Genomic DNA, 27,556 nt, shown 5'->3' with positions numbered 1-27,556 from the left:
TGCAGACGCAGCGGAAGCAAGGGTGCCTTTACCTTTCATAAAGCCGAACTAATTGTCATCCAACAGACCGATAATTTTTTTCCATTGTTCAAAATATTATTGTTTTCTCTTGGATGAAAGTGAGTTGTTAACTGATTGTGCGATATTTCTCTCATTTATCTTCCCCAGCACCATTATGCCCTATTTCAAAGTACCCAGTTTAGCTTCCTCTGCCATCCGCACAGTTTTGACCATAGAGATCTGGAACATCCTATATGAGGTCGCAGTTCCTCGCTTCGGCTTGATGTGGCGAGAATCGGTAAGACTGTCTCATCTGAGGAAAGCTGGGTAGGCGGACTGCTGAAATAACATCTCAAGATGATTTTAGGGTCCGGCTGCAAACTCGAGAACACCAGCACTGCAACATAGGAAACATGCTGTTCAATAGATGCTTAATTGGCAGTAAACTTTCCTGATTTATTTTACACTTTGCTTATTCTTGGGATAAGAGTTGCGCAGTCGACTAGAAAACGGGCCGATTTTTTTTTATCGCTGTGGTAACGTAGAACAGCTAATGAGCTTAGCGAAGCCAACTGCCTCTTAAGTGTGCCTTCCCAAGCTGTGTCACCTTGGAATGCATGCTCTCACCGTACAGGAACGTATGAGGGTGTAGTCTCACACTGAGTCTGTTGTTTTCTACGGTAAAAAAATCTTTTATCAATTCACTGCTTGCCATTTGCGATATTTTGTTTGGTATTTGGAGTTACGTTCTTTTGAATCTATCTCGATTTTTTATGATTTGAGGTATTTTTTTACTGCATGTGATCTAAATAAATTAGGCTGAAAAGCTTGAAAAAAAGTATAAGGGTAGAACACCACAGTAGTGAGTACAGCAAGAAATGCATCAGTCGTTCCAAAGAGGCACATTTTGACAGAAGTCATTCGTATTGTTAAGCACGAGCTCTTGGTTTTGATGACGATCTTCGGAACATATTAATGCATGGTGCTACACTCTAGGCCTTCTGAGCACTATAAGATGCAATTGACGGAGCTAATCCAACCACCGTGTGACACTGAAGGTTTCATTTCTATTTTGTAAAACAGCTCTTTACTGAAAATCATAATAATCGGTGACTGAGCGTTTGTTCATGTCTAGATGCTAGTCAGGTACAAATAAATAACTTAAACAATATATTTCTTCACATAAATAACCTAGACAATACATTTCTAGGAATTTAAAAAATGGAAAACATGAAAACAAGGGAATAGAGGAAGCATTGAGCCATAACAAAAATCCACATCCTTGTACAAATGTTTGTGTTACTTCAATAGAATGATACATTCATAAAAGGATACTGAGGCTCGTCAAAGCCGGCCAGAAGTGTTCTCTTTTTTTCTGTGTGTGCTCGGGCTGAGGTTGTTTCTAGGCACGTTAGACGAGCTCACTAACGCAAACCAACACGAAAGTTCAGTAATTATGTAATGTCTGTTTTTGAGCATAAGCAACTATACTAGACGAACGAAAGAGGTGGAGAGGAACTGCACAAAAATAATTTTTTGTACGAGAGGTACGGTACTGCCAGCGCTAACTGCGGAGAGATGAGATGCGAAAATGCACAGTTGTACATCACATGGTTGGAACCCGACCGTCACATGTTCGGCGCACCTATGATTGATGCCTGGGAAACTGTCTGTTCAAGAAAATACGAGGTTTTGCAGGATCTGGGTTCCACACCTTCCTTCGTCTTCGGGACAAGCGGTCTAACCCCTGCGATGCTTCTCCGAGAGCATCACGAAACCAATCGAAGGGTATATGCTTAACTACTTAACTACGGCGAACATTAGTTCGGACCATATATATGGACGGACATTTTACTTGACAAACTTTGGTTGATCTGAGAATGGGCATAGCTCAAAACAGGTCACGACTAAATAAACATCCATTTTAGTTGCAACTCTGGCTGTCACTTTTCGCGTCGAAATGTGTATATGCAGACTGAAGTGACGAATGAAAATGTGTACCAAATTCGAGATTCCAACCCGAGTCTCATGCTCAGTAAGCAAATGTGCTACCCCCTACGCCTCTTACCTCAATCCAAATTCTCATTCACGTCTCAGCCCACGTGGTATTCCCCTTAATCTCGAACAGCGTTCCAGAAGCTCTCCAGCTAAATTGGAACGGCACCTCAGCACCGAACGAAACGGGGGATCCTGTCTGGAAACCAGGCATAGGTCCTTTAACCAAATGAAACTATTTGGGTCTAGAGACTTTTAAAAGTCTCAAAGATCTATGACGGATACATATGGAGTCTGAGTGTGAATTTACATTTAGGAGGGTGGCGTGATGCGGTAGTCTATCCATTTGTGCAAAGTCACTGTGTAGGGCGGTGTAGTGATTAGCGCATCTACCTACACAGCAGGAGACCTGGGTTCGAATCCCAGCCTTGATACAAATTTTCATTCGTCGCTTCAGTCAGCATATATACATCACAGAAGTTTGAGACTTGAAGAGCTCTCTGAAATTTGATTAAGGCAACAGAAGTGCGCTGATCCGTTTTCGTGTGTCGCCTTGAGGAACGCTTCATTGCTTTTTTTCGTCTAAATAGTAACAATTCTCTCTTGTTTGTTGGCGTTAGAACTGACTATTTTTCTTCACGTTTTCCAGAGCGGAGGGTCCCAGCTGGAATACCTTTTCTCAGCATTCCCTACCTGAAAAACTACTGGGTTATGAGTTTGGACGAGAGGAATCCAGAAACCACTTGCTAATAACAGGCCCAATACAACTGCGTCACTGGAAACTCGAGTCACCAGAAGAAGTTCACTATCTGTCCTCAGCGGCTCATGACGGGCGAGCTAGCCGGGCAGTTCGTGAGATGGAACCGTAGTCGTTGGGATCTGTAGAAAGGGCGTTTGCGTTTCTGCTGTTTGTCCATGCGTAGCAATCTACAATTAATGTCAGATTTAATTCTTATAGCTCGTTTCTACAATGTGATAATCGCCTATGTTCGACATTAAAGTGCAGCAAACACTCACAGCAGCTGGTGCCAGCAATAGCAGTGGAGGGTATACAAAGCGTGACCGGGAGGGAGTGCAGAAATTCGGTGCAATCGATGTCCTAGTGAGGAAACGGAGCGACTTATCTGACGTCCAATAACGCGCGTTCATTGACTTTCGGGCCAAGGGTGGAAGCATTTCCGAAACGGCTAAGATTGTAAACTGTTCGCATGCCGCCATGGTTAAAGTATACTGTGCATGGAGAAATGGGGCTACCAAAATCTGGCGCCGAGGTAATTGTGGTGCACCACGGGCCACAGATGACAGGAGGGAAAGGCGGCTGCGTAGATTAGGGGCGAATAGACGTGCAACTGCTGAACAACCGGAAGCCCAGATGAACGACGAGGCTACCAACAATGTCTCCTCAACGACCGTTCAGCGAACTTTGCTGCGTATGGGCCCCAGTGGGAGGCACCTGGTTCAAGCAACCATGCAGATTGCTATTGATTGGCGACGAAGGCTGGAACTTGCACGCCAGTACCACAACTGGACGACCAATGAGTGGGGCAGGTGGGCTTTTCGGAAGGCCGTTGGCGTGTATGGCGTGGTTCGCTTGAAAGCAAACACCTTGCATACGTTGTGACCTGGAGAAAGTTTTCGTACCAATCCTTGGGTGATCTCGTCATTCTGGAAGGCACAGTGCATGAACACAAGCATACATCTATCCTTGGGGACAAAGTTCACCCCTACAAGCAGTTTGTAATTCCTCTGTACGATCGCATCTACCAGCAGAACAGCGCAAAGTGTCACACGGCTCGCAGTGCAATGCGTGGTTAGAAGAGCACCAGGATAAGATTACCAAACCCCTCTGGCCATCGGACTCCCCGGATTTAACCGAAATGGAAAATCTGTGGGACTATCTCGATAGTGTTGGTCACGCCATGGATCCTCAACCGAGGAACCTTGCGCAGCTGGCCACGACACTGGAGATGACATGGCTCCACATCCCTATCGGTCCTTCCAGAAACCCATTCACTCGCTGTTGTGTACATAGTTCCGCGTAGTCAGCGCGTACACAACTTTCCCACTACAGCGCGCCCCTCTAAGCACAACAGCGCAGGCGTAGCGCTCGTCTGTCTCTGCACTACGAGATGGCGCTGTCTTATATACGGACCAAATTCTGCTTCCGCCGATCCGCGTATTTATATGTAACGCAGCCAATGAGATTGCTGCTAACGTAGAACCTTTTCTCCTCGCGGATCACACTCGCGCAGTGATACCTGAACGCTCGAGGTATCATAACGAGTGTACAGACCTCCGATTAGTCAGTCTGCATTAGTCTGCAGTCAAGTTTCAGTCTCCGCCTCATAAGATTATCATATTCCTGTACATAGCCATGAAGAGAAATGTATAGACACTTTGCCAAGTATCAGAGATATGTGACAAGAAGATGAACGTACCAAGACCAAAGGAACTTCACATTGTCAATTGTAAATAGCTTCCAGAACCAAGTTAAGTTATTAATATGCTTGTTATTATTTTAATAAATGTGTGTGAAAATTAATCAAGTTCTGTTTAAAGTTGGTCACCGTCAATCTGCTACTCTAAGCGTGCAAGAAGCATTTCTATCGTCTGACCTAACGGCAGAACATAAACACGCCACAATAAGACCACGAGACATATTGCTGACACTCGCCTACTTCGTTAGAGCGACAAGTCAAATAATCTGATGGTGTGTGTACCGAAGGTCTTGCAGTACGCACACCACACTCGCTTTCGGCATGTCTCGCTCCGGCCCACGACAGTATGGATTCACGAAAGGAAACTGAGCCTCACTAAAGCCGACGAGAAGTGTTCTCTTTCCGGAACGTGGGACTTTCCTTGTGTACTCAGTGGTTGAGGTTGTTCTTCGGAACGTTAGGTGAATTCATTAACACAAAGAAATACTAAAGTTCAGTAACTACGTAATATCCGTCATTAAGCATAAACAACTATCTAAGACGAAGGTAAGTGGTACAGAGGGACCCACAAAAAAATTATCCCTGCGAAAGGTACAGTACAGCTAGCGCTAACTGCGGAGATACGAGATGCGAAAATGTAAAATCCTGCATCACTGGTCGGAAACCGACTGTCACAGGTTCGGCACACCTGCGATTGACGACGAAGCAACTGTCTGTTCAGAAAATACTGGGTTTCACATAGTCTAGGCTCTCTCTTCTCCTCCTTCCCTCGAGGTGGGAGCAGACGGTCTGTCCCGCCTGAGGGTTTTCCGTGACCATCACGGCGCCATACTAAGTATAGTTGTTTCCTTTCGAGTGGCGCCGCGAGATGGTGTTCCTTGCTTGTTTGGGTGCAGATGAGCGAAATGTTGTTAACTTCTGCTTCTCCAGAGTGGAGTCCCCCTGTTTGAATGCCTTCGCAGCCGGCCGGTGTGGCCGTGCGGTTCTAGGCGCTTCAGTCTGGAACCGCATGACCGCTACGGTCGCAGGTTCGAATCCTGCCTCAGGCGTGGATGTGTGTGATGTCCTTAGGTTAGTTAGGTTTAAGTAGTTGTAAGTTCTAGGGGACTGATGACCACAGATGTTAAGTCCCATAGTGCTCAGAGCCATTGGAACCAGTTTAAATGCCTTCGCTCAACATTCACAAGCCTAAAAGACTGCTTGGTTATGAATTTGCCCGAATGGAAGCAAGCAACTACGTGTTTACAACAGGAACGATATATCTGTGTCACCAGAAAACCTCAAAGAGACCAAAAGAGGTTCATAGTTTAAGGTTAACCCTTCTTCAGCTGTTCCAGCAGAATAATTCCTGGAATGGAATTATAATCCGTGGGCTCACAGAAAGGGCGTCTGCGTTTCTGCTGTTTTTTATCGCGTTCAGTTAACGTTTCTGGTATCACAAGATGTTCTAGAATCAATACCAGACATAATTCTTGTAACACGCTTCTGTATTCTTAAAATACCTGTAACTTGAATTTCCCCGTAATTAATGAATGGAAGCATACAGAATAAACCAGTTTCTCCATTTTTAAATCGCCTACTGGAGTAATTATGCATACTAAAAACATAGCTGAAGCAAGGCGCTTTATTAATTTAGTGCGTTTTCTAATACAGGTTGTGGACTATCTGTAGTCCAGAAGATTAACAAGGGATTAGGAAGACACAAAGGAATTAAAGACTTAAGCTTCCAGCGTGCTTTGATTTATACCAATGGGTCAAGTTGAAAATTTGTGCCGAACCAGACCTCGAACCTGGGTCTCCTCCTTACGAGGCAGATGTACTGACCACTATGATATCCGGACGCAGTGGTCACCACAACCGCAAGGACTAACGTAGCACGCCTCCTGTCACACTCAAATTCTCCACTTATACCACACACTACAAATCTCATTAGCCTCATTACTCGCAGCATCTCACCGATTCCCACATAAGTTCGAGCTTGGCGTGCATCTGCACTGAAGGGATATTTGGCAGTCATCTCTTTTATTATACAAAGGGTGTCCGTTCTTTCGGACAGGTAAAAATTCAATTATAATCCATTTGCTTTGAACCATGTGTTAATTTTTTTCGAATATTTCATTAGCTTCCTTTTGAGTGGGGGCACTTTTTTTAGTTTTGACACTTATATCATCTGCTAAAAGTACAAAATTTGAATTTTCTGAAACTGCAAGTGTAAGATCATTTGCGTTTCTCAAGAGCAACACAGGACCCAAAATCGATCCTTGTGGAACACCGTGCCTGATTGCTTCAAATTCTGAATGACTGTCGCTATATTATTGACAATGATTTTATACACGTTGATTTCGGACATTCAGCGTTGCGGCAAACATTGGCCTTGTGAATGTTAGTGTTGAAAGCGGGCAATATTGATATTTGAAGCTGTAGTTGAGACGCCTGCATCCGCCGCGCGCGCAGGTCGCGGCCAGCTTGCGAGCAGGTGTTTGTCTGGCAGCGGCGGCGGGCGGCACTCACCGAGCGCGTTGAGGATGGCGCCCACCCAGAAGAGGTCCCCGCACACGGCGGGGATGTACAGCAGTCCTCCCACGCGGCTGCCGAAGCGCTGCTGCAGGGGGTCCAGCATCGTCACGTACTGCGCGGCGCGCATCGGCCGCACGAACAGCAACGCACCTGTCACACACAGCAGAGCGCCAGTCAGTCACGTACATCGCCTATCCAGCTACAGAGAACAGGGGCGAAACTTAGAACAGGATTAAGACCGGGTTGATTTTAAGGAGAAGCAGTGGAGTTCTAAGCAATTTTAGAGGTGCTATTATAGCACTGCACAACAGAGAGCATATTTACGAAAAAATTCTGCTCATTCATTGAAGCATTCATTCACAAATCGTGTTACGTCATCATGAAGCAGAGTCTTGTTCAAATGTGTGTGAAATCTTATGGGACTTAACTGCTAAGGTCATCAGTCCCTAAGCTTACACACTACTTACCCTAAATTATCCTAAGGAGAAACACACACACCCATGCCCGAGGGAGGACTCGAACCTCCGCCGGGACCAGCCGCACAGTCCATGACAGCAGCGCCTGAGACCGCTAGGCTAATCCTGCGCGGCTGAAGCAGAGTCTTCGAGGATGTGGAACGACTTAAATTATACAGATTTGTTACAATTAAACTTTCGCTATTTGTGAGGGCCGCCACGAAAAACGAGTGATCGTAGGACAATGAAACTTCTTAATTTCCACTTTAGAGGACGCATATATGATGATCATATGGTAATGCTGTTTCAAACGATTGGTCACTGATTCGCTTCTCTCCAAATTTATTATGGAGTAATCGAGTGACCTCACGAGCTTTATGAGCTGGAGCTTCATCGTACACGAAAACAGCTGAGTCCAAAGCCCCTCCCTCCCACACACCAGGGATCACATATTGGCGAAATAGATCGCAGAAACGTGTGCAGTTTCAGTCACCGAGACCACCAGACTTTAATCCACATGAGGACATTAAAGTGTGTTTCCCTCATCTACATCTATATGGATACTCTGCAAATCACATTTAAGTGCCTCGCAGAGGGTTCATCGAACCACCTTCACAATTCTCTATTATTCCAATCTAATATAGCGCGCGGAAAGAACGAAAACCTTTATCTTTTGGTACGAACTCTGATTTCCTTTACTTTATCGTGGTGATCGTTTCTCCTTATGTAGGTCGGTGTCAACAAAATATATTTGCATTCTGAGGAGAAAGTTGGTGATTGGAATTTCGTGAGAAGATTCCGTCGCAACGTAAAACGCCTTTTTTTTTAATGATGTCCAGTCCAAATCTTGTAACATTTCATTGACACCCTCTCCTATATTTCGCGATTATACAAAACGTGCTGCCCTTCTTCGAACTTTTTCGATATACTCCGTCAGTCCTATCAGGTAAGAATTCCACGACGCGCAGCAGTATTCTAAAAGAGGACGGGCAAGGGTAGTGTAGACAGTCTCCTTAGTAGATCTGTTACATTTTCTAAGTGTCCTGCCAATAAAACGCAGTCTTTGGTTAACCTTCCCCACAACATTTTCTGTGTGTTCCTTCCAATTTAAGTTGTTCGTAATTGTAATTGCTAGGTATTTAGTTGAATTTACTGCCTTCACATGCGACTGATTTATCGTGTAACCGAAGTTTAACGAATTCCTTTTAGCATTCATGTGTATGACCTCACACTTTTCGTTATTTAGGGTCAACTGCCAATTTTCACACCATTCAGATATCTTTTCTAAACCGTTTTGCAATTTGTTTTGATCTTCTGATGACTTTATTAGTCGATAAACGACAGCATCATCTGCAAACAACCGAAGACGGCTGCTCAAATTGTCTCCAAAATATTTTATATAGATAAGGAACAGCAAAGGGCCTATAACACTACCTTGGGGAACGCCAGAAATCACTTCTGTTTTACTCTGTGACTTTCCGTCAATTACTATGAACTGTGATCTCTGTGACAGGAAATCACAAATCCAGTCACATAACTGAGACGATATTCCATAAGCACGCAATTTAACTACAAGCCGATTGTGTGGTACAGTGTCAAAAGCGTTCCGAAAATCCATAAATACGGAATCGATCTGAAATTCCTTGTCAATAGCACTCAGCACTTCATGCGGATAAAGAGCTAGTTGTGTTTCACGAAAACGATGTTTTCTAAACCCATGTTGACTGTGAGTCAATAGACCGTTTTCTTCCAGATAGTTCATAATGTTCGAACACAATATGTGTTCCAAAATCCTGCTGCATATCGACGTTAACGATATGGGCCTGTAATTAAGTGGATTACTACCTTTCTTGAATATTGGTGTGACCTGTGCAACTTTCCAGTCTTTGGGTACGGATCTTTCGTCGAGCGAACGGTTGTATATTATTGTTAAGTATGGAGCTATACAGTCTGGACCAGAACACTTGCTTTTATTATGTGATTTAAGTTGCTTCACTACTCCGAGGATATTTACTTCTACGTTACTCACGTTGGCAGCTGATCTTGATTCGAATTCTGGAATATTTACTTCATCTTCTTTTGTGAAGGCATTTCGGAAGGCTGTGTTTAGTAACTGTGCTTTGGCAGCGCTGTCTTCGAGAGTGTATTCGTTTTATCTCTTCCGCATTTCCTTAAAAATGTTCCATATAGTTTCATTTTGCTACGCTCACTCGTTTTTCGTGGAGGACATCTCAAGTAGTGATAATTTAATCATAAGCACCCCGTGCATCAACAGGCGGATCAACCATTGTTGTCTAGTTGTGAAATGTATACTATTATAACAACGAATTATGACTAGCAGTGGCCGAGCGGTTCTAGGCGCTTCAGTTTGGAACCGCGCGACAGTTACGGTCGCAGGTTCGAATCCTGCCTCAGGCGTGGATGTGTGTGAGGTCCTTAGGTTAGTCAGGTTTAAGTATTTCTGAGTTCTAGGGGACTGATGACCTCAGATGTTAAGTCCCATAGTGCTCAGAGCCATTTGAACCATTATGACTATCACCTATCTACTCAAACTGATACTTATGGTAATTACTTCTAGGTTTGTCCTGCTGAAAATGTGCACCACGATACTGTCACGTGAGAGAGGTAACACATGAGCACGCAGGAAGTCTGTGACGTACAGTTGCGCTGTCAGAGCCTCTCATTCACTACCAGCCGTAAAGTGAAGTTATACCCGACGCCTTCCCACACCATGACTCCAAGAGTAAACAGTACCTGTACCTATCTAAAAGAATGGAAGAAGAGGACTTTTCCCCAATATGCTGATATACTCGCCAACAATGATTTAAGGTAATGCAGAACCGTAGTTCATCCCTGGGCATAATGCAATGCCATTCACCAGAAGTCCATGCTTTTCGACCTCGGCACCTCTCCAAACGTAGCCGGTTTTATATTGCTGTTAACGGCCTACGTATGGGACGGTAATTCCGTATACCAGCTGGCGCTGGTTTCCAACTGGTGTTGCAAAATGACACAAAACGCTGCAGGAAGTCCATTACTTGTTCTTGGATTGGAGGCGCAGATCTGATGAGGTTACGACGTACTCAGATGGAGCCTTAGGGTCTGCGATGTGCTTTTTGCACAATACGACGATGCTCCCCTGAGTGGTGAGACATTGACTGCCGGAACCTTGACGACGAGTGCACACGTTACCATCCAATCCAACATCAGGCCAATGTCACGTCTGAATGCCCCACAAATCTGGATACTCCACAATTCGACCAGCCGGTCAAACGCAGACCCGCAATGAGAGCCCTTTCAAACTCTGTAGATGCTGGTAACACTGACACCGGAAGGTGGCATCGTCTTGTTCTTCACAGCGAGCTCTCAGTCTCTGACGCTGTTCGCGCCCCCTACACATCCAATCAACTGCTAATAACACTAAAGATAAACAACAGTAATGTAATCTAGTGGCCACTCCACATGTCACACACAATTGTAAATCTACTCATTTACATACCTGTCTATGATGCGTACGCGTAGGAAGTTACACTGAAATCTGTCCACGTGTTCTGGGTACTTCCCTTTTTTTGTATCGGATAATGTATGTACGAATAAAACGTTCTCGGTTTTCAAGCCGCGTCAATTCGAATAAAATCCTCGAGCTTTCGATGACCATCTCCGCCATCGTCGTAAGGAGTTCTCTGACTTCGGGGGCTGCTACGGTTTCTCGCTTACATAAGCATGATGAAATCATCAGCAGCCAATCAGATAGACCCAAAGTGGCGCGCGCGCGCCCAAGTCGACCCGGGCAGCCAGCGGAGCTATTGCCCGACGTCAGGTGGCGCCAGGGCCAGGCGCCACGTTTGAAACTGCCACTCCCGCGTTGCGCACATGTCTTTGCTTCCTTTCGAAGTCCAACGCCCGCCCCCAAGCCCTGCTGAGTGTGTACTCTTGGTCTCTGTTGAAATTATTGTTATTTAAACGAATCTCGGCCGCTTCCTTTATAACGGAGTCCCAATATGTAAATGCATGAGCCGACACTTTTGTATTTTCGAACTGTATTTTATCGTTTTCTAGGCAATGCTCTGCTTTCACCGACTTGTTAGGATCCCTTTGTTTTATATGGCGCTTGAGCTCAGCACAACGCTCCGCAACCGTGCGAATTGTTTGTCCGATATAGATGCTGCCACATTCACAGGGTACACCATACACGCCGGACACTCGAAGAGCAATGTCGTCTTTAACAGGGGGCAACATATCTCGTCTCTCGGGACGGCCCGGAACGTATGTTACAAGAAAAACAGCTACTTTGAAGAAAGGAAAAGACCTCTTTCCACACTATTCAGCTACCAAGAAAGTATGTTAACTCTACTCAGACCTCGGTTAACTGTCTGCACACTGGTAAATTGAGGATCCATCTGACAAGTATTAAGAGAGTCGCAGAATTTACATTCCTAAGTATTCAAACAAATTATAGGAAGCCTGGCGAATGAGGTTTCTTTGTACTTTGGCCTTAATGATTTGGACATTTGCAGTTTATCGCCTGATATTCACTGGCAGACAGCTGTAGACTTTCATCCCAGAATGTAAAACCCAAACCCGATTGTGAACCCTATAGGGAGACGCATAGTCTACGTGGTAATTATTTCTACGAGGCGGACTTCATAAAGTACGTTACCCGTTATTATGAAGAGCCAAGTAACTTTTATTGAATGCTGCGCTACAATTGAAACACAGATACATTTTTTTCTCCAACTTAGTCGCCAAGGCTCTATAAATAACGGTCGGAATGCTCTACCAGTCCTTTAATTTCTAGACGACAGAAGTCCACTCGTTTTTCACAGAGCCATTCGAGAACCGCTGTGTGAACATCTTCATCGTCCGAAACTCTCGTTCCCTCGAGATGCTGTTTCAGCTTGCTAAAAGGCTGGAAATCGGATGGTGCAAGATCTGGACCTAACGATCAGCATTACTCCACGTCTGTGCAGCCTTGGTTAAATTTTTGTCACTATTTCACTATAGCTGGGCGCAATATTTCATTTGTCGTTATAACGCCATAATTTCACAGTGAATATTTGTGCAATTTACACGTTTTCCCCGCAAGAATCGTACTGTTCCACGCAGTTCAGCTTTGGACCAGTTTTCAGTTGTTGCGCCACTTCACTCCCACACTGTGATGCACCTGTTATCCGTACCGCAGCAGAACAGTGTCTGCAGGAAACCCAACATATGCACTCTCTTCTGACAATGCGCCACTCTTGTTGCGCATTAGTCTTTGCGCGGAATGGCATGTGTAACTTACTTTCTGAAATCCCGACGTACATCGGTACTACGGCTTCCATGACACTTAAATCATAAACCTGAAAAATTATTATTAAAAAAAACTGACAAAAGTAGATTTAATAACAACAAAACAATTCCCAGCAGTCGTAGAGAAAGATTTAAGATCTTTAAAGTGGATAAACGAAAAAAAGGAAGTGTGTTAATGGGACACATCTAGATCACCTTCCTTTCGTTGATGACGCTATACTGTGTCCCATTAACGCCAATAATTTTAAAGCCGATAAACTAAAACCGCGAATAGAAAACAATGATACATGAAATGTCAGTGAGAGAAACATTCAACAACTAACGGTTACTCAGTGTGCTGTGTAGTGTTAAGTTTCGGGAAGGGCGATCAAAATGTTTCCATTTGAGACCGTTGCTGCAGTATCTATGCAACACAGCGCGACTCTGATGGGGGTATACAAGCAGCGACATATCGTCATGGGGTTATCGGGGCATTCGAACGGGAACTTTTTTGATCGCCCTGCATATCTGGGCAGATCAGAAAAATTAAAAAAGTGGCTCAGTGAACAGGATGGGGTAGAAGACGGTGTTATGATTATAATACAAATAAAATGAAATCAGGTGGGTTTGACAGGTTGCTAGGCGAACGGATAGTAGACGGATCATGGAATTTTTTTGTTGGGTCGTAAGAGATAAAAAAAGTGCAATGGTTTGACGTAATGAAAGGTGAGTAGGTGATACTGAAAAATATTCAGGTCCAAAATAGCTGCCTTTAGATGAAGACCGTAGTGCATGGAAGTGTCTAGAAGGTGCCTTTATCTAGCAGCACATGCCGAATATTTAATGATACGAAGCAGTTTGTTAGCACGGGCCGGCCGCTGTGACCGAGCGGTTCTAGGCGCTTCAGTCTGGAACCGCGCAGTTGCTACGGTCGCAGGTTCGATTCCTGCCTCGGGCATGGATGTGCGTGCTGTCCTTAGGTTAGTTAGGTTTAAGTAGTTCTAAGTTCTAGGGGACTGATGACCTCATTTGTTAAGTCTCATCGGGCTGAGAGCCATTTGAACCGTTTGTTAGCACGGTTACTAACATCATCAGTAAACACGATGACATAACACTCTTCATGTTTGGATTACAGATAGCGAATGACCAGGAAAAATAGTTCTCTAGTATTTGAGAGACTTGGTCACACTCACGGGGCAGTGTTGTAATAAGGTAGACATGAGTAATTTGACCAAGAGTACGAGACGGGATGCAGTTCCAAGGTGGTACTCTCCAGCGGTTACAATACGGCGTTAGTTTACTTCTCTTCGTCTATATTCTAATTTCTACATGTTCGACGGTCATTTTTATCTAATATGTTAGTATAAAACATAGGCATTAATTTCAGTAGGAAATTTCTGAGAATTTGTAACGTTTGGAGCGCAGCGTTGTATGAAAGTGAACTGTTGGAAAAAAGAAAAAAAATCGAAGCGGTTGAGACGCTCTGTTATAGGAGGATACAGTTACGTGGACTGATAAGATAAGAAATGAGTAGACTGTTCGCAAAATCGGTGGGGAAAGAACCGTATGGTGATCACTGACGAGAAGAAACGACTGGATTAAGACATCAGGGAATAACTTTCGCGGTACTAGAAGAAGCTGTACAGCGTAAAAACTACAGGACAGACAGAAATTGAAACATCTTCTTCTTGTGGCCTTCAGTCCTGAGACTGATTTGATGCAGCTCTCCATGCTACTCTATCCTGTGCAAGCTTCTTTATCTCCCAGTACTTACTGCAACCTACATCCTTCTGAATCTGCTTAGTGTATTCATCTCTTGGTCTCCCTCTACGATTTTTAACCTCCACGCTGCCCTCCAATACTAAATTGGTGATCTCTTGATGCCTCAGAACATGTTCTACCAACCGATCCCTTCTTCTAGTCAAGTTGTGCCAAAGCTCCTCTTCTCCCCAATTCTATTCAATACCTCCTCATTAGTTATGTGATCTACCCATCTAATCTTCGGCATTCTTCTGTAGCACCACATTTCGAAAGCTTCTATTCTCTTCTTATCTAAACTATTTATCGTCCATGTTTCACTTCCATTCATGGCTACACTCCATACAAATATTTTCAGAAACGACTTCCTAACACTTAAATCTATACTCGATGTTAACAAATTTCTCTTCTTCAGAAACGCTTTCCTTGCCATTGCCAGTCTACCTTTTATATCCTCTCTAATTCGACCATCATCAGTTATTTTGCTCCCCAAATAGCAAAACTCCTTTACTACTTTAAATGTCTCATTTCCTAATCTAATTCCCTCAGCATCACCCGACTTAATTGGACTACATTCCATATCCTCCTTTCAAGGCACTGTCCATTCCGTTCAACTACTCTTCCAAGTCCTTTACTGTGTCTGACAGAATTACAATGTCATCGGCGAACCTCAAAGTTTTTATTTCTTCTCCATGGATTTTAATACCTACTCCGAATTTTGCTTTTGGTTCCTTTACTGCTTGCTCAATATACAGATTGAATAACATCGGGGAGAGGCTACATACCGATACATATTGAACAAATAATTGAGGACGCTGGGCGCAAGTGCTGTGATGAGATTGGCACGGCAGAGGAAGATGTAACGGGCCGCAACAAGCTAGTCAGAAGACTGATAAAAAATAAATGAAGAAAACTGAAGAAATAATTGATATCAGCTTACATAACAACCAAGGCAACAAATTACTTTAGATACAACATTATATTTAAAATATTTCGTTACATATTTTGTTACACGAAGCAGTAAATCAAAACGCAGCATGCATTACAATGATTCGCTGCAACTTCGACGTGCAGCCTAAGTGTAAATTATTATAAACAGAGAAAATTCGCCGTCATAGCTACCAGTCGGTGTGCACAAAAAATAACTGCATAAAGAATTGCTGTACATTCAAATTATTGTGACAACCTGTTAAAAGCTTCAGTTCTCACTTTTTGCAACGTGGGCTGCTGCGACACGTACAGGAGGTAAGTCGTGAAGTTGTGTAAGACAACAATGGAGACTCCTATTAACACCAGAAAACTTTAGTGTGAATAATAGCAAGTCTAATCGAGATGGTGTAATTGCTCAGAAACTTCTACAACGAATCTTTCACTCTGCAGCGGAGTGTGCACTCTTAACTTCATGAAATGTTAAAGCTCTGTGCTGGGCCGGCACTCGAACCCAGAACGTTGAGTCTCAGGGGCAATGATCGTAGGACGGAGCTATTCCACAACGACCCTGTCCTGCACACACAGCCTGATTTCTGCCAGTACCTTTGTCATTCCTTTTGAACTTCACAGATACTCTCCTACATACCTCGCTGAAGGTAACAGTCATAAATAAAATAAATTTCACTCTACAATGGTTTGTGTCTTGCGCAATTTGGTTGCACAAGAAAAACCATTTCCTTTCACCATATCTTTCTGGCTCCATTTCTTCCCGCACTTGCATGAAACTAAACGGTTCAGTCACATTAATGTGACCACCTCCTATGTACGAAGTCAACGTGCAAAACAACTCGCAGAGGGCAGGTGGCAGCACAAGCAATGGACGGTGTATAAAGCATGTCCAGGGGAAGCGAAAAACAGTGCAGTCGTCGTCGTAATGCGGGAACGGAGCAATTTATCTGATGTCTAAAGGGGCATTGCCATTGGTTTTCGGGCGAAGGATGGAAGCATTTCCGAAACGGCTAAGTGTGTAAACTGTTTGCTTGCCGCTATTGTTAAAGTATACCGTGCGCGGCAGAATGGCGCTATCCAAAACCGGCGCCGAGGCAATTGTGGTACAACACGGGCCCTAGGTGACAGTGATGAACGAATGGTGCGGAGATGTGTAGGGGCGACTACGTCTGCAGCTGCTGAGGAACTGACCACCCGGATGAACCAAGGAGGCTTCCAACAGCGCCGCGTCAGTGAGCGTTCAACGAAATGCAGCGTATGGTTTTCCGCAGCAAGCGCCTGGTACGTGCACCCATACTGACTGCTGTTTTGCTGTGTCGTCCGAACAAGACGCAGCCAGGACAAAAGAACCATGCGCGCAAAGATGCGGGCTGGCGCCAGTGGCATAGAGACTCGCCACTTGCGCGATTCCACTAGCACCACTGTCGGCGCTGAGGGTGAAGATGTCGACTTCACCTAGGCCAATTGCCAGCCGGGTACAATCCGCCAACGACCGGACGAAAACGGACAGAAGCCTACCCGAAAAACTGAAGAGTAGCTCTCGGCCACTTGGTTATACATCATCGTCCAGGGCTGATTAAGACAGGGAACGTCGTTTAGTGAACTCTTAGAAGTGAACAGATAGTTGTTGTAAATTGCGTTCTCTATGTACTGTGAAGTTTACGTAAGATTATTTTCAATTAGCCATTGAGGTCTTTATTGTGTTATACACTACTGGCCATTAAAATTAATACACCAAGAAGAAATGCAGATGATAAACGGGTATTCATTGGACAAATACATTATACTAGAACTGACATGTGATTACATTTTCACGCAATTTGGCTGCATAGATCCTGAGAGTTCAGTACCCAGAACAACCACCCCAGGCCGTAATAACGGACTTGAGACGCTTGGGCATTGAGTCAAACAGAGCTTGATTGGCGTGTATAGGTACAGCAGCCCATGGAGCTTCAGCACGATACCACAGATCATCAAGAGTAGTCACTGGCGTTTTGTGACGAGTCAGTTTCTCGGCCACCATTGACCGGACGTTTTAAATTGGTGAGAGATCTGGAGAATGTGCTGGCCAGGGCAGCAGTCGAACATTTTCTGCACCCAGAAAGGCCCGTACAGGACCTGCAACATGCGGTCGTGCATTATCCCGCTGAAATGTAGGGTTTCGCAGGGATGAATGAAGGGTAGAGCCACGCGTCGCAACACATCTTAAATATAGCTTCCACTGTTCAAAGTGCCGTCAATGCGAACAAGAGGTGACCGAGACGTGTAACCAATGGCACCCCATACCATCACGCCGGGTGATACGCCAGTACGGCGATGTCGAATGCACGCTTCCAATGTTTTTTTCACCGCGATGTCTCCAAACACGGATGCGACCATCATTATGCTGTAAACAGAACATGGATTCATCCGAAAAAATTACGTTTTGCCATTCATACACCCAGGTTCATTGTTGAGTACACCATAGCAGGCGCTCCTGTCTGTGATGCAGCGTCAAGGGTAACTGCAGCCATGGTCTCCGAGCTGACAGTCTATGCTGCTACAAACGTCGTCAACCTGTTCGTGCAGATGGTTGTTGTGTTGCAAACGTCCCCATCTGTTGACTCAGGGATCGAGACGTGGCTGCACGATCCGTTACAGCCATGCGGATAAGATGCCTGTAATCTCGACTGCTAGTGACACGAGGCCGTTGGGATCCAGCACGACTTTCGTTATTACCCTCCTGAACCCACCGATTCCATATTCTGCTAAAGTCATTGGATCTCGACCAACGCGAGCAGCAATGTTGCAATCTCGATAGGCTACAATCCAACCTTTATCAAAGTCAGAAACGTGATGGTACGCATTTCTCCTTCTTACACGAGGCATCACAACAACGTTTCACCAGGCAACGCCGGTCAACTGCTGTTTGTGTATGAGAAATCGGTTGGAAACTTTCCTCGTGTCAACACGTTGTAGGTGTCGCCACCGACGCCAACCTTGTGTGAATGATCTGAAAAGCTAATCATTTGCATATCACACCATCTTCTTCCTGTCGGTTAAATTTCGCGTCTATAGCACATCATCTTCTTGATGCAGCAATTTTAATGGCCAGTAGTGTATTGCAAGCAGTGCTGCAGACTTCATGTGTGACTGTGCCGCTAATTTGTTGCAGTGTTGTAGAACCTTCGTTCTCCTATCATGTTACCTGACCCTGGGGCATAGCTGTTTAATAGTGGCAGGGAGAAATTGTGTTAGCGGTGTACTGCACCAGAAGCTGTTTCACGAAATCACAATCTCGGCCTACCGTGACAACAGTGGCAACTCGGCGTCCACAGCAGTAGCGACGAGGCCTTTACAGAATTGGCGATGAGGGCTTACAAAATGTTCATCGGCGATGAAGACTGGAATTTGCACACCAATACCGCAACTGGACGTACACTGAGTGGAGACAGGTGGCCTTTCCAGATGAATCAAATTTTGTATTCCTTCGGTGTGAAACATCTGAATGCAGACATGCTGCAACAATCGTCGGAAAGGTCCAGGCTGGAGGATGGAGCGTTAAGGCACGGGGAATGTTTTCGAGAAATTCCCTGGATGATTTCGTCACAATGAAAGGCACAATGGACCAGCGGAAGTATGCATCTAGCCATGGGAAACATGTCCACCCCTATATGCAATTCGTTTTTCCCTCGGGAATTTGGCATCTACCAGCAGGACAATGCAACGTGTCACACAGCTGACAGTGTGCGTTCGTAGTTCGAAGAGCATTATCATGAGTTTACCGTACTTCCCTGGCCGCCAAACTCCTCGGATTTACAGGAAATGTATTCGCAAATTTGAACCAGCATCGGTTGCATATTGAAATGACAATAATGACAATTTATGCCGAACCGGCACTCGAACCCGGATTCCCCGCTGTACGCTAGCAGTAGCCTTAGTTGCTTCAGCTATCCGTGGGCGAATCACGGCCAGATCCAGACTTCCATATATGGCCTTCCATGCGTCACAAACTGCACTCGTTACTTCCACCGAGGAAGGAAATACACTACTGGCCATTAAAATTGCTACACCACGAAGATGACGTGCTACAGATGCGAAAATTAACCGACAGGAAGAAGATGCTGTGATATGCAAATGATTAGCTTTTCAGAGCATTCAAACAAGGTTGGCGCCGGTGGCGACACCCACAACGTGCTGACATGAGGAAATTTTCCAACCGATTTCTCGTACACAAACAGCAGTTGACCGGCGTTGCCCGGTGAAACGTTGTTGTGATGCCTCGTGTAAGGAGGAGAAATGCGTACCATCACGTTTCCGACTTTGATAAAGGTCGGATTGTAGCCTATCGCGATTGCGGTTTATCGTATCGCGACATTGCTGCTCGCGTTGGTCGAGATCAAATGACTGTTAGCAGAATATGGAATCGGTGGGTTCAGGAGGGTAATACCGAACGCCGTGCTGGATCCCAACGGCCTCGTATCACTAGCAGTCGAGATTACAGGCATCTTATCCGCTGGCTGTAACGGATCGTGCAGCCACGTCTCGATCCCTGAGTCAACAGATGGGGACATTTTCAAGACAACAACCATCTGGACGAACAGTTCGACGACGTTTGTAGCAGCATGGACTATCAGCTCGGAGACCATGGCTGCGGTTACCCTTGACGCTGCATCGCAGACAGGAGCGCCTGTGATGGTGTACTCAACGACGAACCTGGGTGCACGAACGGCAAAACGTAATTTCTTCGGATGAATCCATACTCTGTTTACAGCATCGTGATGGTCGCATCCGTGTTTGGCGACATCGCCGTGAACGCACACTGGAAGCGTGTATTCGTCATCGCCATACTGGCGTATCACCCGGCGTGATGGTATGGGGTGCGACTGGTTGCACGTCTCGGTCACCTCTTGTTCGCATTGACGGCACTTTGAACAGTGGACGTTACATTTCAGATGTGTTACGACCCGTGGTTCTACCCTTCATTCGATCCCTGCGAAACCCTACATTTCAGCAGGATAATGCACGACCGCATGTTGCATGTCCTGTACGGGCCTTTCTGGATTCAGAAAATGTTCGACTGCTGCCCTGGCCAGCACATTCTCCAGATCTCTCACCAATTGAAAACTTGGGGTCAATGGTGGCCGAGCAACTGGCTCGTCACAATACGCCAGTGACTACTCTTGATGAACTGTGGTATCGTGTTGAAGCTGCATGGGCTGCTGTACCTGTACACGCCATACAAGCTCTGTTTGACTCTATGCTCAAGGGTATCAATTCCGCTATTCTGCCAGAGGTGGTTGTTCTGGGTACTGATTTCTCAGGATCTATGCACCCAAATTGCGTGAAAATGTAATCACATGTAAGTTCTAGTATAATATATTTGTCCAATGAATACCCGTTTATCTTCTGCATTTCTTCTTGGTGTACCAATTTTAATGGCCAGTAGCGTATTTATTGTGAGTCATGGGTCAGGTATTGGCGAATGAATAGAAGTAACTGTGTCTGAGTTATGAAGAAGTGCGATGGAATGCTCCTTCGGATATGGAAGTATGTTCTAAGGAACGTTGCATCGTGCTTCTTAATAACAGACACTGCTGCTTCGTGTCCCTGGATTTAAACCCTATCGACAATCTGTGCGATCATCTCGATCGGGTTGTTCGCGCCACGTATGCTCATACGAGAAACCTAGCCACGACACTGTAGTTGCATGTTTTTTACAGCGACAGTTTACTTAACATCCAGGAATTGAGAAGCTGGTGAATATGTTTTTTTTTTTTTATGTTGCGAGAATGCGTCGTGTTAAAATGTAAAATGCACATCCAGAAACTGTAGATCATGCGAAAATGCTTGTTACAGAAAAGAAGAGATGAGGATCTTCTTCTTATGGGTTCCAGCTCAGGTAGGATAGGTCTGCAATGACAAGGGCGATCAGCTGGAGATGGCGTCCCGTGTTTCTGGTCCTCCACTTTGAAGTTTTGGGTGTGTCAACAGGCTGAGGGAGACTGGACAGAGGATTGGCGCCTTTCAGTTTGCTACAAAGGTCGACGCTACGGTGCGATCCAACAAATACTTGGAAACACCCCTGCTTTAGAAAATTTCAGGCAAGCGGGTCGCTGACAACTTCATAGGTACGAATGCGTACCAGTAATAGTTTAGTTCCTTCCCGCTTGTATCGCATAGGCGTCGCGGGTAATCTTTTCTGCGCCTGTCAGAAGAAACAACAAGGAAATGTCAACCACTAGGTGTTTTCCTGCAGTTTCTTCGAACCACGGCCAAACAGTTTACTGCAAAATCTTTGTGAAATTGAAGATGTCCCTTCCAGGTAGTGCTACTTTTTTTATTATGTCTTTAACAGCCTCAACTATACAAAAGCCCTTTTTTGTTTCCTACGAGATTGTAACCCTGTCTTTATACATTTTACCTGTGGCTGCATGAACACTCTAATCTCCAAGTGCATGCTTCCTAATCTGTGTCCAGTCCTCATTTTTATTTCTATTTTGTCTATAGTTTATATGACAACATTCCTTAGCAATAAGGATTGAACCTATGTGGAAAGCGTAAAACATTTAAAATCATTGTTCAAATTACTTATGTGTGATTTCTCTGTATTTATGATTTTATAATTTTTTTTTACCGAGCTGTTGGCAGTACGATTCCATTAATCCAAGCCAAAGCAAAAAATCGCGTTCATATACAGGTAACACCGTACAGTTTGTGCCAATGCGATCCGTATAAACTCAGTTTTGAGATATTTTCGTAAGAAGTATATGAAAAATAAATGGTTATAACTTGTTCGGGTCATTCTGTTTCTCTGTTTGTCCGTAATGTAAATACACTGAAGCGCAAGAGAAATTGGTACAGGCATGCGTATTCAAATACAGAGATACGTAAACAGGCAGAATACGGCGCTGTGGTCGGCAACGCCTATATAAGACAAAAAGTGTCTGGTTCGGTTACTGCTGCTACACTGGCAGATTTAAATGAGTTTGAAAATGATGTTATAGTCGGCGCACGAGCGATGGGATACAGCATCTCCTAAGTAGCGATGAAGTGGGGATTCTCCCGTACGAACATTTCACGAGTGTGAATATCAGGAATCTGGTAAAATATCAAATCTTCGAGATCGCCGAGGCCTAAAAAAAGATCCTGCAAGTACGGGACGAACACGACTGCAGAGAACCGTTCAACGTGACAGAAGTGCAACCATTCCGCAAATTACTGCAGATTTCAGTGCTGGGCCATCTACAAGAATCAGCATGCGAACCAGACAACGAAACATCATCGATGTCGGCTTTTGGAGCCGAAGGCCCACTCGTGTACCCTTGATGACCGCACGACACAACGCTTTACGACTCGCCTGGACCCGTGAACCTGACACTGGATGACTGGAATCATGTTGCCTGGTCGAACGAGTCTCGTTTAAAATTATATCTAGCGGATGGACGTGTACGGGTATGGGTTCAACCTCATGAATCCATATACTCTGCATGTCAGCAGGGGATTGTTCAAGGTAGTGGAGGCTCTGTAATGGTGTGCGGCGTGTGCAGTTGGAGTGATATGGGACCCCTGATAGGTCTAGATACGACTCTGACAGGTGATATGTACGTTAGCATCCTGTCTAATCACCTGCATCCATTCATGTCCATTGTGCATTCCGATGGACTTCGGCAATTCCAGCAGGACAATGCGACACCCCACATGTCCAGAATTGCTGAAGAGTGAGTCCAGAAACACCCTTCTGAGTAGAAACTCTTCCGCCGGCCACCAAACTCCTCAGACATGAACATTATTGAGCATGTCTTGGACACTTTTCAATGTGCTGTTCAGAAGAGGGCCCCAACCCTCGTACTCTTACGGATTTGTGGACGGCCCTGCAGGATTCATGGCGTCAATTCCCTCCAGCACTACTTCAGACATTAGTCGAGTCCATGCCACGTCGACCGACCGTTGTGGCCGAGCCGTTCTAGGCGCTTCAGTCTGGAACCGCGCGACCGCTACGGTCGCAGGTTCGAATCCTGTCTCAGGCATGGATGTGTGCGCTGTCCTTAGGTTAGTTAGGTTTAAGTAGTTCTAAGTTCTATTGGACTGATGACCTCAGATGTTAAGTCCCATAGTGCTCAGAGCCATCTGAACCATGCCACGTGGTGCACCAGTTTCTTTGGCTCTTCAACGTATTTCCTTTCTCTTAGCCACTTACATACCGTGTGAAACCCTCTCTTCCACGAAAATTTCTAAGGTTGCGTAGTGATATTTTCCGAGTATTTTGGTAAAAGGGATCGATGGTCTCTGGCGATTCGTTAAGATACGTTGCATACTATTTAATTTCCAAAGCCATTTACCTTTGCATCTGTATTGCACTAAAATACGTGAAAGAGAGTGAGAACATTGACGCTATGTGCTCTGTGTCTTGTTTGAAAAAGAACTTGTCCCATTCACCTATGATACTTCACTCTTCGCTCTGTAGATCGTGTTCAGTACTACTGTGTCCGCCCCAATAACTGAATGGTCAGCGCGTTGGAATGCCACGCACGGGGGCCCGGGTTCGAACCCCGGATGGGGTGGGACATTTTCTCCCCTCAGGGACTGTGTGTTGTGCTGTCCTCAACATCATTTCATCGCCACTGTCGACGCTCATGTCACCCCATGTGACGTCGCACTCAATAAGTCTTGCACTTGGTGGCCGAACTTCCCGCCTGGGAACTCTCGGCCACTGACGCCATACGCTCATTTCCATTTCCAGTACCGCTGTGTTCTCTCCTGGCTTATTTTCCCCGCAGTGCTCGTTATACACCAAACACTGGTACACAGCAGTGTGGTCAGATTACTGATGAAGATTGGCCGACACCCACCTCGTGCATCGAGGTTCACTGATTTCAATGGACAAGCAGCACAACGTCGCCATGCTGACCTGTTCCCGCAGCGACGGCAACCACATCACAGTAATGTTGCATCTGTTGGATGTTACATTACTCTGTCTTCTGTGTTGTTTGTGTTGGTTATTGCATATTATAGGCCTTTTCGCATATGGGAAGTTATTTTCGGAACACTGAAGGTTGTTGTTGTTGTGGTCTTCAGTCCTGGGACTGGTTTGATGCAGCTCTCCATTCTACTCTATCCTGTGCAAGTTTCTTCATCTCCCAGTACCTACTGCAACCTACATCCTTCTGAATCTGCTTGGTGTATTCATCTCTTGGTCTCCCTCTACGATTTTTACCCTCTACGCTGCCCTCCTATATTAAATTGGTGATCCCTTGATGCCTCAGAACATGTCCTACCAGCCGATCCCTTCTTCTAGTCAAGTTGTGCCACAAACTCCTCTTCTCCCCAATCCTATTCAACACCTCCTCATTAGTTATGTGCTTTACCCATCTAATCTTCGGCATTCTTCTGTAGCACCACATTTCGAAAGCTTCTATTCTCTTCTTATCTAAACTATTTATCGTCCATGTTTCACTTCCATACATGGCTACACTCAATGCAAATACTTTCATAAACGAATTCCTGACACTTAAATCTATACTCGATATTAACAAATTTCTCTTCTTCAGAAACGCTTTCCTTGCCATTGCCAGTCTACATTTTATACCCTCTCTACTTCGACCATCATCAGTTATTTTGCTCCCCAAATAGCAAAACTCATCTACTACTTTAAGTGCCTCATTTCCTAATCTAATACCCTCAACATCACCCGACTTAATTCGACTGCATTCCATTATCCTCGTTTTTCTTTTGTTGATTTTCATCTTATATCCACCCTTCAAGACACTATCCATTCCGTTCAACTGCTCTTCCAAGTCCTTTGCTGTCTCTGACAGAATTACAATGTCATCGGCGAACCTCAAAGTTTTTATTTCTTCTCCATGGATTTTAATACCTACTCCGAATTTTTCTTTTGTTTCCTTCACTGCATGCTCAATATACAGATTGAATAACATCGGGGAGAGGCTACAACCCTGTCTCACTCCCTTCCCAACCACTGAAGGTAATAGGAGTAATAAACCGAACAAAAGTTAACTGCATTATTACTCTGTAACGAGCCACCTGTGATTACAGGATCCTTATGGGAAAATACTCATAAAATACCCCTGAACAACCTCCGAAACTGGTGTAGAATAACTCGTGAAATACGTACTTGGTAAGCGTCTTAATTCGTGTACTTATATATATCAGTGATAGGTATTAATCATTCTGAGAAAGAGTATTCATTTAAGAATTTACCTTTAATTATTTTACAACTGTCATACATTGTGGAGGTGCTCTCTCAGGGGAGTCCCTTTCCAAGCTACTGATTAATTCAAATGGTTGAAATGGTTCTGAGCACTATGGGACTTAACATCTGAGGTCATCAGTCCCCTAGAACTTAGAACTACTTAAACCTAACTAACCTAAGGACACGGCACACATCCATGTCCGAGGCAGGATTCGAAGGTGCGACCGTAGCTACTGGTTAATTCTTCCACAGTTTAGCACCAGTGAAAAGGCTACATCACAGTGAATTTGGGTGTTCGTAGTGAAGACAGCTGGTTCGAAGACAGGTAATGAAATCCGTTACGCGATGTAATGCATAAACGACAGTACGCAGGAGTGTCTCTGTTACGTTTATAGCATTAAAAGCAATTATCAAACAGTTACTTTGCTAAATACAGCAGGGACTGAAATTCATAATAGAGAGTATCTGTTGTTGCCTATGGCTATTGAGAGATAATACTTTTCGACGGCCGTGTATAATTCCAAATTGCATTGACACGCAAAGAGTCATTCAAACTGAAAGTTAGTAGTATATTACATCAGGGCAAATGTTTGAAATTATCATACTTTTCTGGGACGCGTTAAAAAGACACGTTCCACTGGCGCAAGTCAGAATCGCCGGTAATTCTGCACGATGTATCTTCTTCCGTCACGGGAGTCGGGTACGATTCCCCGATGTTTCGTGTTGAGAGTAAGCTTCTAAGACTGTCAAACATCTGAGGCCTTTTAGGTTATCAGCCCTGATTATGCTGAGTGACTTGTTTCTTTCTTACACATGAACATCTTCAGTCGTCCAGTCACCAATACAAATTATAACAACCCTCTATTCAGAGTTTTCGTCGAGTAGAAGCAACTCGTAACGGAATTAGCGAAAAAACGGCCACAAAAGACCGCTTGACGCCACAGGAAACCCTCCGAAAACTCCGTGCAGTGGAAGCTTTCGTGATTGCCGCACTGCGGTCAGTTTTGGGGGAAATATTTCCATCTCCCTAAGGCTACTTTCTAGAGGAATATGCCTACTCCTCTGAGGCTCAGAACATCCTGTTTATCACACCAGTCTCAGCGAGTACGGCTGTCTCCCGATCCTCAAAGTCTGCACATAAACTTACTCCCTGGACTGGATTCCGGGTCGAATAATAACTTCTACGGCAACCCATTCTTTCGGGTTGGAAAATGTACGTAACAGCAGCAGATCAGACCATAATCAATTCTGGCGAGTGGTGTACATCTAAGCTTTAGAAGGCGTGCGACGTTAAACACGTGGCGTAACATGACTTTCAGTACTTGAAGATTTGTGCCACAGTTTACTCGCAGGAACTGGTCGTGACCTTCTGGTGATCTGACATGCATATCAAACCAGTAATCAACGTAATGAATAATGGTAATTTATACAAAACTAAATTAAATAATAATACTGCATAGGAAAAAATGGCATTATCGTGCCAGGAGTAAAGTGGGTGTCGGTTGCCAAACGACAGACGCGTTTTTACTTCCAGTTGTAACTTCGTTTGAGAGGACAGTATTCTCGCTATTATTTCTGTTAAAATTATTAAAATTGATGGCAGTCAGCAGAGACCAGTAAGGCTTTGGCAAGCCTGTGGTACACGAACGTCGTAATACGATAGTAATTATGCTGCGACTTCAGTTATAACCACTGGCTTTGTGTTGCCTAAATGAGGATGACGCAGCGCATGTCCCACGTGACCTCTACTGACCGTGAGATGTGACATCGGCCTTCTGCCACTGCTAAGCTCACAACCCATCGGCGTAGTCGTAGTGTCTCTAGCGATTCAGAAACACATTTTCACGCCACTAACAGCAAAGTACACTGGTGTGCAAAACTGAAGGACGAAAGTGACATTCGCGTGATGGTTCACAGCCAAGTAACATAGCTCTGTGAAACGTGGATCATACAGAGAACGAACTGCTGAAGTGTAGCTCGGGATGTAGCTT

General features: G+C 44.8%; 1 protein-coding gene across 1 annotated transcript in view; it reads right to left on the bottom strand.

Annotated features, from left to right (window-relative positions):
* Window positions 1–27,556, bottom strand: part of LOC126152666 (high-affinity choline transporter 1-like) — a 472,314-nt gene that overhangs the window by 189,384 nt on the left and 255,374 nt on the right. Inside the window, exon 4 of the mRNA XM_049916021.1 lies at window positions 6,945–7,100. Within this exon, the coding sequence (XP_049771978.1) occupies window positions 6,945–7,100 (156 nt within the window). The remainder of the gene's footprint in view (window positions 1–6,944; window positions 7,101–27,556) is intronic.

Source organism: Schistocerca cancellata, chromosome 2 (assembly GCF_023864275.1).
Source record: "Schistocerca cancellata isolate TAMUIC-IGC-003103 chromosome 2, iqSchCanc2.1, whole genome shotgun sequence".
NCBI classification, from domain to species: Eukaryota; Metazoa; Arthropoda; class Insecta; order Orthoptera; family Acrididae; genus Schistocerca; species Schistocerca cancellata.
This window is presented reverse-complemented; position numbering and strand designations above follow the sequence as displayed.